At 47.4% G+C, this 10,598-nt stretch overlaps 2 protein-coding genes across 2 annotated transcripts; both read left to right on the top strand.

The window, feature by feature from the left end:
- The first annotated feature begins 2,315 nt into the window (after positions 1–2,315).
- Positions 2,316–4,803, top strand: LOC136827159 (uncharacterized). Its single transcript, XM_067084926.1, has 3 exons — positions 2,316–2,765; positions 2,934–3,038; positions 4,567–4,803. The coding sequence occupies exons 1-3, from the start codon at positions 2,316–2,318 to the stop codon at positions 4,801–4,803; spliced, it is 792 nt and encodes a 263-aa protein (XP_066941027.1).
- A 342-nt stretch (positions 4,804–5,145) lies between these two features.
- LOC136827158 (uncharacterized) lies at positions 5,146–9,687 on the top strand. The gene is made up of 5 exons (XM_067084925.1): positions 5,146–5,616; positions 6,165–6,929; positions 7,274–8,173; positions 8,343–8,450; positions 9,259–9,687. The coding sequence occupies exons 1-5, from the start codon at positions 5,146–5,148 to the stop codon at positions 9,685–9,687; spliced, it is 2,673 nt and encodes an 890-aa protein (XP_066941026.1).
- Positions 9,688–10,598: the final 911 nt, after the last annotated feature.

Genomic DNA, 10,598 nt, shown 5'->3' with positions numbered 1-10,598 from the left:
TACAAGAACTTTTTTCTTTGATTATTGTGTGAACAATAACAAAAAAAAGAGCCAAAATAGGCTACACTGTAAAGTCCCCGCTCAACGGGTTTTCTATGATAGAACCTCTTTTTCTACGATGCCCTCACAGCTGACCCTAGGTCGGAGTACTCAGCCTTTATTATCATTATGTAATTGTACATTTATTATCTATTCATTTTTGCCCTTATGCACAGTGTATGTGCCAGAGTATTTTTGTGTCTAATCTGCTATTGTTAATTATCACGTTATCTGTATGTACCTGCCCTGTTTTATGTAGAGAATAGTTTTGACCTCGTGGCACTTGTATATTTTTTGTATTGACGTCCATGTATACGCCGACGTCAGCACGCCACTTTATAAGCGGGCCGCTTCCTAAATAAGCTAGCAGTTCTTGTCTACCTGCTCTTTCTTTCGCACACTCTCACAACACTACGACGCATCCCACTGAGCATGCTGTGGTGTTGCCAAATACATGGCGAGCATCATACTAGATGAAACATGTTGACATTGCTAGTTATGCTGGCGTCACACTTTGGCGATTCAAGACAACGACTGTTGTAATTTGCTCATTACGATGTGGTTACGCTCTAGGTACAACCAAATCGGCATCAATCGGCATGATTCATAACCGCATCGCCGAGTTTGGCAACGTCCGCCAAGTGACGGCATATGTGCAAGGCTGTACAGCACTGCACGGTCGAGTCACGATGACTGTCAAAAGTCGCCATGTAATGCGCATGATGCAACTGTGTCATAATGTCATCACGACTGATGAGATGGCGTCGGCATTGGATTACATCAGACGTAACTGGCAATGTCGATATGTGCCATCCAGTATGACATACGCCATGTATTTGGCAACCCCAGAACATGCGCAGTGGGGATGCGCAGTAGTGACTGAGTCACGTGCTTCACCAGCATAAAAGGGAGCATCCCAGGATCTCCATCCTCACACATCTTTCATCACCTCTGACTTCTACACGTGACCTGTGCTGCTTAGCATTCACCATGCCCCAGAACGTCGTGAAGGTGAAGAAGATTGTTCCGCATAAGGACACCCCACAAGCCACTTCTTCTGCACCATGTACTTCTGCCGAAGATGACCCCAAGAGCTTGAGGAGGAGCCGTCCATGGAAGTCGGTGATTCGGAAATCCTTGGCGATGACGAAGAGTCGACGACAGATGCAGAGAGCAGCGAGCAGCATCGTCGCAATAAAACGCCATGCATTTCTTGTCTGACTATACTGAGAGGATGTTGGGGAATGGCTACAGGAGCACCCCCTTCTTGTATGACAGGGCCTTACAGGCTTCAAAAACATGACAAAGAAGACACACCTCTTGGAAGACAAGGCCAAGTCCTCAAACCGCCATTGACCGCAGCTGAGCTCAACACGTGGCTGAAGTCCGTAAGAATGAGGTATGGGTAGTTGATGAAGACAAAGAGCGGCCAGGCAGCAGTGAGGGACCTAACTGACAGGAGTAGTGGATCCTGATGACGTCCAGCTTCTTTGGGAAACACATTGCCTGCCAGAAGAAGCTGAAGACCCTCAGATTGAAGGGGTAATTGTTCTGCCCTGTATTGGTTTCATATGTTGTTTGTTCCTGATTATTAAATATATCACAATACAAAGGTTTTCATGTTTCATATATGCTGTTTCCAAAATTATTAATAAATCTAATTTTTCTTTCTCTACAGTCTGCTGCTGCTGCAGCTGCCCTCCCTGATGCCCCTGACGTACAGGTTGTTACAGGTTGTTGCTGGGGGAGATGATGATGAAGTGAGTATCATCCCCGCCATCAAGGAAAGGAGGCCTACGAAGAAGAAGTATTTGATGAGCAGGAGGGTGATGAGTGCATCCTCAGTAAGGTTAATATTTCATTATTTTCAATCTTGAAACATATAACAAACATGTTGATGAACTTTTGATTAAATGTTTGAGTTTCATAACATTAACTATATAGAAATGTTTTATTGTCCTGTTTTTCCTGTTTTTCATTTCTGCAACAAAATATATTACTTTTGCGTATTTATTAACAATATTTTTTTTTTTTTTTTTTAGGTGATCAAAAATGCTGAAGCAACCAAGAAGGCACTGTTGGAGCCCCTTCAGCCAATTTCCAGGGGAGCCCAGTGGAATCTCTTCCTGAAGAAGATTGCGAAGGATTTCTCTGAGGTTGACCTGTTCTTCTACTCCTACATGGAAGTGGAGATGGTCTGCTTTGCTGAGAGGATGAAGAAGGCGATGGCAGAAGGGAAATGAAAATTCAAAGTGAGCGTTGAACTGTTCCTACACATGAAACATTTGTTTTTGGAAATTGAACAAGACTCATGGTCACCCAAATCTTTCCCGCCTCAGCCGCCTGTTGCTTCAACATCCTTCGTGCCTCATCAGCCTCCTGTTGCTTCAACATCCTTCGCCCCTCAGCCTCCTGTTGCTTCAATATCCTTTGTGCCTCATCAGCCTCCTGTTGCTTCAATATCCTTCGTGCCTCATCACCCTCCTCTTGCTTCAACATCATTCACCCCTCAGCCTCCTGTTGGTCCAATATCTTTCGTGCCTCATCAGACTCCTGTTACTTCAACATCCTTCACCCCTCAGCCTCCTGTTGGTTCAATATCCTTCGTGTCTCATCAGGCTCCTACTGCTTCAACATCCTTCACCCCTCAGCCTACTGTTGGTTCAATATCCATCGTGGCTCATCAGGCTCCTGTTGCTTCAACATCCTTCACCCCTCAGCCTCCTGTTGGTTCAATATCCTTCGTGGCTCATCAGACTCCTGTTGCTTCAACATCCTTCACCCCTCAGCCTCCAATTGGTTCAATATCCTTCGTGTCTCATCAGACTCCTGTTGCTTTAAACATCTTCACCTCAGCCTCCTGTTAGTTCCAATATCTTCCATTGCCTCATCAGACTCCTGTTGCTTCAACATCATACCCTCAGCCTTCTGTTGGTTCAATATCCTTTGTGTCTCATCAGACTCCTGTTGCTTCAGCATCCTTCACCCCTCAGCCTCCTGTTGGTTAAATCTCCTTCGTGTCTCATCAGACTCATATTTGCTTTAACATCCTTCACCCCTTCAGCCTCCTGTTGGTTCAATATCCTTGGTGCCCACATCACCCTCCTCTTGCCCCAGCATCCTTCACCCTTCAGCAGCCTCCTGTCGGTTCCAATATCCTTAAATTGCCTCATCAGACTCCTGTTGCTTCAACATCCTTCCACCCCTCAGCCTCCCCTGTTGGTTCAATATCCTTCATGTCTCCATCAGACTCTGTTTGCTTCAACCTCCCTTCACCCCTCAGCCTCCTGTTGGTTTCAGCCCATCGCCCGTGTCTCATCAGACTCTATTGCTTCAACATCCTTTACTCCTCGGCACCTCCTGTTAGTTTCAATATCCTTCGTGCCTCATCAGACTCCTGTTGCCCCAGCATCTTCACCCCCCTCAGCCTCCTGTTGGTTCAATATCCTTCGTGCCTCATCACCCTCCTGTTGCTTCAACATCCTGCACCCTTCAGCCTCCTGTTGGCTCAATATCCATGTGCCTCATCAGACTCCTGTTCATTCTTATCCTTCACCCCCCTCAGCCTCCAGTTGGTTCAATGTCCTTCGTGTCTCATCAGACTCCTGTTGCTTCAACATCCTTCACCCCTCAGCCTCCTGTTGGTTCAATATCCTTCGTGTCTCATCACCTCCTGTTGCTTCAGCATCCAGCTGCCTTCAGCCTCCTGTTGGTTCAATATCCTTCATTGGCTCATCAGACTCCTGTTCCTTCAACATGCTGCCCCTCAGCCTCCTGTTGGTTCAATATCCTTTGTGTTTCATCGGACTCCTGTTGCTTTAACATCATGCCCCTCAGCCTCCTGTTAGTTCAATATCCTTTGTGCCTCATCACACTCCTGTTGCTTCTTCATCCTTCACCCCTCAGCCTCCTGTTGGTTCCAATATCCTTCCGTGTCTCTCAGATGCCTGTTGCTTCAACATGCTTCACCTCAGCCCTCCTGTTGGTTCAATATCCTTTATTGTCTCATCAGACTCCTGTTGCTTTAACACCCATACGCCCCTCAGCCTCCTGTTGATTCAATGTCCTTACGTGCCTCATCAGACTCCTGTTGCTTCAACCTCCTTCACCCCTCAGCCTTCTGTTGGTTCAATATCCTTCGTGTCTCATCAGACTCCTGTTGCTTCAACATCCTTCACCTCAGCCTCCTGTTGGTTCAATATCCTTAGAGTGTCTCATCAGACTCTGTTGCTTCAACATCCTTCACCCCTCGGCCTCCTGTTGGTTCAATAACCTTCGTGCCTCATCACCCTCCACGATGCTTCAACATCCTTCACCCCTCAGCCTTCTGTTGGTTCAATATCATCCGTGTCTCATCAGACTCCTGTTGCTTCAACATCCTTTACTCCTCAGCCTCCTGTTGGTTCCAATATCCTTCGTGTCTCATCAGACTCCTGTTGCTAACATCCTTCACCTCAGCCTCCTGTTAGTTCAATATCCTTCGTTCCTCATCATACTCCTGTTGCTTCAACATCCTTCACCCCTCAGCCTTCTGTTGGTTCAATATCCTTTGTGTCTCATCAGACTCCAGTTGCTTCAACATCTTTCACCCCTCAGCCTCCTGTTGGTTCAATATCCTTCGTGTCTCATCAGACTCCTGTTGCTTCAACATCCTTCACCCCTCAGCCTCCTGTTGGTTCAATATCCTTCGTAGCTCATCACCCTCCTGTTGCTTCAACATCCTTCACCCCTCAGCCTCAGTTGGTTCAGTATCATCACAAATAATATCCATCAGACTCCTGTGGCTAACATCCTTCACCCCTCAGCCTCCTTTTGGTTCTTAATGTCCTTTGTGACTCATCGGAGCTCCTATTTGCTTCAACATCTTTCACCCCTCAGCCTCCTGTTGGTTCAATATCCTTCGTGCCTCATCACCTCCTATTTGTGGCATCCCTTCACCCCTCAGCCTCCTGTTGGTTCAATATCCTTCAAATGCCTCCATCAAACTCCTGTTGCTTCAACATCCCTTCACCCCTCAGTCTCCTGTTGGTTCAATATCGCTAAATTGCCTCATCAGACTCTTGTTGATTCAACATCCTTCACCCCTCAGCCCTCCAGTTTGGTTCAATGTCATTTGTGTCTCATCAGACTCCTGTTGCTTCAACATCCTTCACCCCTCAGCATCCTGTTGGTTCAATGTCCTTCGTGTCTCATCAGACTGCTGTTGCTTCAACATCCTTCACCCTCAGCCTCCTGTTGTTTGAATGTCCTTTTGTGTCTCATCAGCTCATGTTGCTTCAACATCCTTCACCCCCTCAGCCTCCCTGTTGGTTCAATGTCCTTCCGTGTCATCAGACTCCTGTTGCTTCAACATCCTTCACCTCAATACTCTGTTGGTTCCAATGTCCTTTATGTCTCATCAGACTCCTGTTGCTAACATCCTTCACCCCTCAGCCTCCTGTTGGTTCAATGTCCTTCGTGTCTCATCAGACTCCTGTTCCTTCAACATCACTTCACCCTCAGACTCCTGTTGGTTTCAATGTCTTTGTGTCTCATCAGACTCCTATTGCTTCAACATCCTTCACCCCTCAGCCTCCTGTTGGTTCAATATCCTTCGTGTCTCATCAGACTCCTGTTGCTTCAACATCCTTCACCCCTCAGCCTCCTGTTGGTTCAATGTATTTCATGTCTCATCAGACTCCTGTTGCTTCAGCGATCCTTCACCTCAGCCTCCTGTTGGTTCAATGTCCTTCGTTCCTCATCAGACTCCAGTTGCTTCAACATCCTTCACCCCTCAGCCTCCTGTTGGTTCCAATATCTATTCGTGCCTCATCACCGTCCTGTTGTTTAACATCCATCCACCCTCAGCCTCCTGTTGGTTCAATATCCTTCGTGTCTCATCAGACTCCTGTTGCTTCAACATCCTTCACCCCTCAGCCTCCTGTTGGTTCAATATCCTTCATGCCTCATCAGACTCCTGTTGCTTCAACATCCTTCACCCTTCAGCCTCCTGTTGGTTCAATATCCTTCGTGCCTCATCAGACTCTTGTTGGCTAGCATTCATTCTGCCCTCAGCCCCTCCTGTTGGTTCAGCTATCGCCGTGTCTCATTAGACTCCTGTTGCTTCAACATCCTTCACCCCTCAGCCTCCTGTTGGTTCAATATCCTTCGTGCCACATCACCCTCCTGTTGCTTCAACATCCTTCACCCTTCAGCCTCCTGTCGGTTCAATATCCTTCATGCCTCATCAGACTCCTGTTGCTTCAACATCCTTCACCCCTCAGCCTCCTGTTGGTTCAATATCCCTCATGTCTCATCAGACTCATGTTGCTTCAACATCCTTCACCCCTCAGCCTCCTGTTGGTTCAATATCCTTCGTGTCTCATCAGACTCCTATTGCTTCCAACATCGCTGTCCCTCAGCCTCCTGTTGGTTCAATATCCTCCGTGCCTCATCAGACTCCTGTTGCTTCAGCATCTCGCTACCCCTCAGCCTCCTGTTGGTTCAATATCCTTCATTACTCATCACCCTCCTGCTGCTTCAACATCCTTCACCTTCAGCCTCAGTTGATTTCAATATCCTTCTTGCCTCATCAGACTCCTGTTGCTTCCAACATCCTTCACCCCTCAACCTCCTGTTGGTTCATTATCCTTCGTGTCTCATCAGACTCCTGTTGCTTCAACATCCTTCACCCCTCACCCTCTGTTGGTTCCAATATCCTTCCATGTCTCATCAGACTCCTGTTGCTTCAACATCCTTCACCTCAGCCTCCTGTTGGTTCAATATCCTTTGTGTCTCATCAGACTGCTGTTCCTTCAGCATCCTTCACCCCCTCAGCCTCTGTTAGTTCAATATCCTTCGTGTCTCATCAGACTCCTGTTGCTTTAACATCCTTCACCCCTCAGCCTCCTGTTGGTTCAATATCCTTCGTGCCTCATCACACTCCTGTTGCTTCAACATCCTTCACCCCTCAGCCTCCTGTTGGTTCAATATCCTTCGTGTCTCCATCAGACTCCATATTTACTTCAACATCCTTCACCCCTCAGCCTCCTGTTGGTTCCAATATCTTTGCCATTCTCATCAGACTCCTGTTGCTTTAACATCCTTCTGCCCTCAGCCTCCTGTTGATTCAATATTCTTGATGCCTCATCAGACTCCTGTTGTTTAGCATCCTTCACCCCTCAGCCTTCTGTTGGTTCAATATCCTTCGTGTCTCATCAGACTCTGTTGCTTCAACATCACTTCACCCCCTCAGCCTCCTGTAGGTTCCAATATCCTTGTGTCTCATCAGACTCCTGTTGCTTCAGCATCCTTCACCCCTCACCCTCCTGTTGGTTTAATAACCTTCGTGCCTCATCACCCTCCTGTTGCTGCAACATCCTTCACCCCTCAGCCTCCTGTTGGTTCAATATCCTTCGTGTCTCATCAGACTCCTGTTGCTTCAACATCCTTCACCCCTCAGCCTTCTGTTGGTTCAATATCCTTCGTGTCTCATCAGACTCCTGTTGCTTCATGTCCTTTGCTCTCAACCTCCTGTTGGTTCCAATATCCTTCATGTCTCATCGACTCCTGTTGCTTCAACATCATACCTCAGCCTCTGTTGGTTCAACTCTCCTTTGTTCCTCATCAGACTCCTGTTGCTTCAACATCCTTCCACCCTCAGCCTTCTGTTGGTTCAATATCCTCGTGTCTCATCAGACTCCTGTTGCTTCAACATCTTTCACCCCTCAGCCTCCTGTTGGTTCAAGCCTCCTTCGTGTCTCATCAGACTCCTGTTGCTTCAACATCCTTCACCCCTCAGCTTCCTATTAGTTCTATATCCTTCATGGCTCATCAGACTCCTGTTGCTTCAACATCCTTCACCCCTCAGCCTCCAGTTGGTTCAATGTCCCGTGTCTCATCAGACTCCTGTTGCTTCAACATCCTTCACCCCTCAGCCTTCTGTTGGTTCAATATCCTTTGTGTCTCATCAGACTCCTGTTGCCTTCCAACATACTTCACTCCTCAGCCTCCTGTTGGTTCAATATCTACCGTGTCTCATCAGATACTGTTGCTTCAACATCCTTCACCCCTCTCAGCCTTCTGTTGGTTCAATATCCTTCAGTGTCTCATCAGACTCTGTTGCTTCAACATCCGTTCACCCCTCAGCCCTCCTGTTAGTTCAATATCCTTAAATCTTCAAGACTCCTGTTGCTTCAACATCCTTCACCCTTCAGCCTCCCTGTTGGTTCAATATCCATACGTGCCTCATCAGACTCTGTTGCTTCAACATCCTTCACCCCTCAGCCTCCTGTTGGTTCAATATCCTTCATTAATCTCATCAGACTCCTGTTGCTTCAACATCCTTCACCCCTCAGCCTCCTGTTGGTTCCATTATCCTTAGTGCCACATCACCTCCTGTTGCTTCAACATCCTTCACCCTTCCGCCTCCTGTCAGTTCAATATCCTTCATGTACCTCATCAGACTCCTGTTATTTAACATCATACACCTCAGCCTTTTGTTGGTTCCAATGTCCTCATATATATCAGATCCCTGTTACTTCAACATCCTTCACCCCTCAGCCTCTGTTGGTTCAGTATCCCTTACGTGTCTCATCAGACTCCTATTGCTTCAACATCCAGCAATCCTCAGCCTCCTGTTGGTTCCAATATCCTTCGATGCCTCGTCAGACTCCTGTTGCTTCAACATCCTTCACCCCTCAGCCTCCTGTTGGTTCAATATCCTTCGTGCCTCATCACCCTCCTGTTGTAGCATCCTTCACCCTTCAGCCTCCTGTTGGTTTCAATATCCTTCCTCATCAGACTCTATTTGCTTCAACATCCTTCACCCCTCAGCCTCCTGTTGGTTCAATATCCTTCGTGTCTCATCAGACTCTGTTGCTTTAACATCCTTCACCCCTCAGCCTCTGTTGGTTCAATATCCTTCTGTGTCTCATCAGACTCCTGTGCTTCAACTCATACCCCTCAGCCTCCTGTTGGTTCAATATCCTTTGTGTCTCATCAGACTCTGTTCACTTCAGCATCCTTCACCCTCAGCCTCCTGTTGGTTCAATATCCTTCGTGTCCATCAGACTATGTTACTTTAACATCCTTCACCCCTCAACCTCCTGTTAGTTCAATATCCTTCATGCCTCATCCACACTCCTGTTGGCCAACATCCTTCACCCCTCAGCCTCCTGTTGGTTCAAGTATCCTTGTGTCTCATCAGACTCCTGTTATTAAACATCCTTCACCCCTCAGCCTCCTGTTGGTTCAATATCCTTTGTGTCTCATCAGACTCCTGTTGCTAACATCCTTCACCCTCAGCCTCCTGTTGATTCAATATTCTTAGGTACCTCATCAGACTCCTGTTGCTTCATGGCATCCTTCACCCCTCAGCCTTCTGTTGGTTCCAATATCCTTCGTGTCTCATCAGACTCCTGTTGCTTCAACATCCTTCACCCTCAGCCTCCTGTAGGTTCAATATCCTTCGTGTGTCTCATCAGACTCCTGTTGCTTCAACATCCTTCACCCCCTCAACATCCTGTTGGTTCAATAACCTTCATTGCCTCATCACCCTCCTGTTGCTTCCCAACATCCTTCACCCTCAGCCTTCTGGTGGTTCAATATCCTTCGTGTCTCATCCAGACTCCTGTTGCTTCAACATCCTTTACTCCTCAGCCACTCTGATTTCAATATCCTTCATGTCTCCACATCAGACTCCTGTTGCTTTAGCATCCTTCACCCCTCAGCCTCCTGTTGGTTCAATATCCTTTGTTCCTCATCAGACTCCTGTTAGCTAACATCTTCACCCCTCAGCCTCCTGTTGGTTCAATATGCCGTGTCTCATAAGACTCCTGTTTGCTTCAGCATCCTTCACCCCTCAGCCTCCTGTTGGTTCAATATCCTTTGTGTCTCCATCAGACTCCTGTTGCTTTAACATCCTTCACCTCAGCCTCCTGTTGATTCAATATTCTTCATTGTGCCTCATCAGACTCCTGTTGCTTCAACATCCTTCACCCCTCAGCCCTTCTGTTGGTTCAATATCCTTCGTGTCTCATCAGACATTGTTGCTTCAACATCCCTTCACCCCTCAGCCTCCTGTAGGTTCAATATCCTTCGTGTCTCCTTCAGACTCCTGTTGCTTCTTATCCTTCACCCTCCAGCCTCTGTTGGTTTCAATAACCCGTGCCTCATCACCTCCTGTTGCTGCAACATCCTTCACCTCAGCCTCCTGTTGGTTCAATATCCTTCGTGTCTCATCAGACTCCTGTTGCTTCAACATCCTTCACCCCTCAGCCTTCTGTTGGTTCAATATCCTTCGTGTCTCATCAGACTCCTGTTGCTTCAACATCCTTTACTCCTCAGCCTCCTGTTGGTTCAATATCCTTCATGTCTCATCAGACTCTGTTGTAGCATCCTTCACCCCTCAGCCTCCTCTTGGTTCAATATCCTTGCTGTTCCTCATCAGACTCCTGTTGCTTCCAGCATCCTTCACCCTCAGCCTTCTGTTGGTTCAATATCCTCGTGTCTCATCAGACTCCTGTTGCTTCCAGCATCCTTTACTCCTCCCAGCCTCCTGTTGGTTCAATATCCTTCAT

This window comes from Macrobrachium rosenbergii, chromosome 41 (genome assembly GCF_040412425.1).
Source record: "Macrobrachium rosenbergii isolate ZJJX-2024 chromosome 41, ASM4041242v1, whole genome shotgun sequence".
Classification (NCBI taxonomy): domain Eukaryota; kingdom Metazoa; phylum Arthropoda; class Malacostraca; order Decapoda; family Palaemonidae; genus Macrobrachium; species Macrobrachium rosenbergii.
Note: the sequence above shows the minus strand (reverse complement) of the source record. Positions and strands in the feature narration are given on the sequence as shown.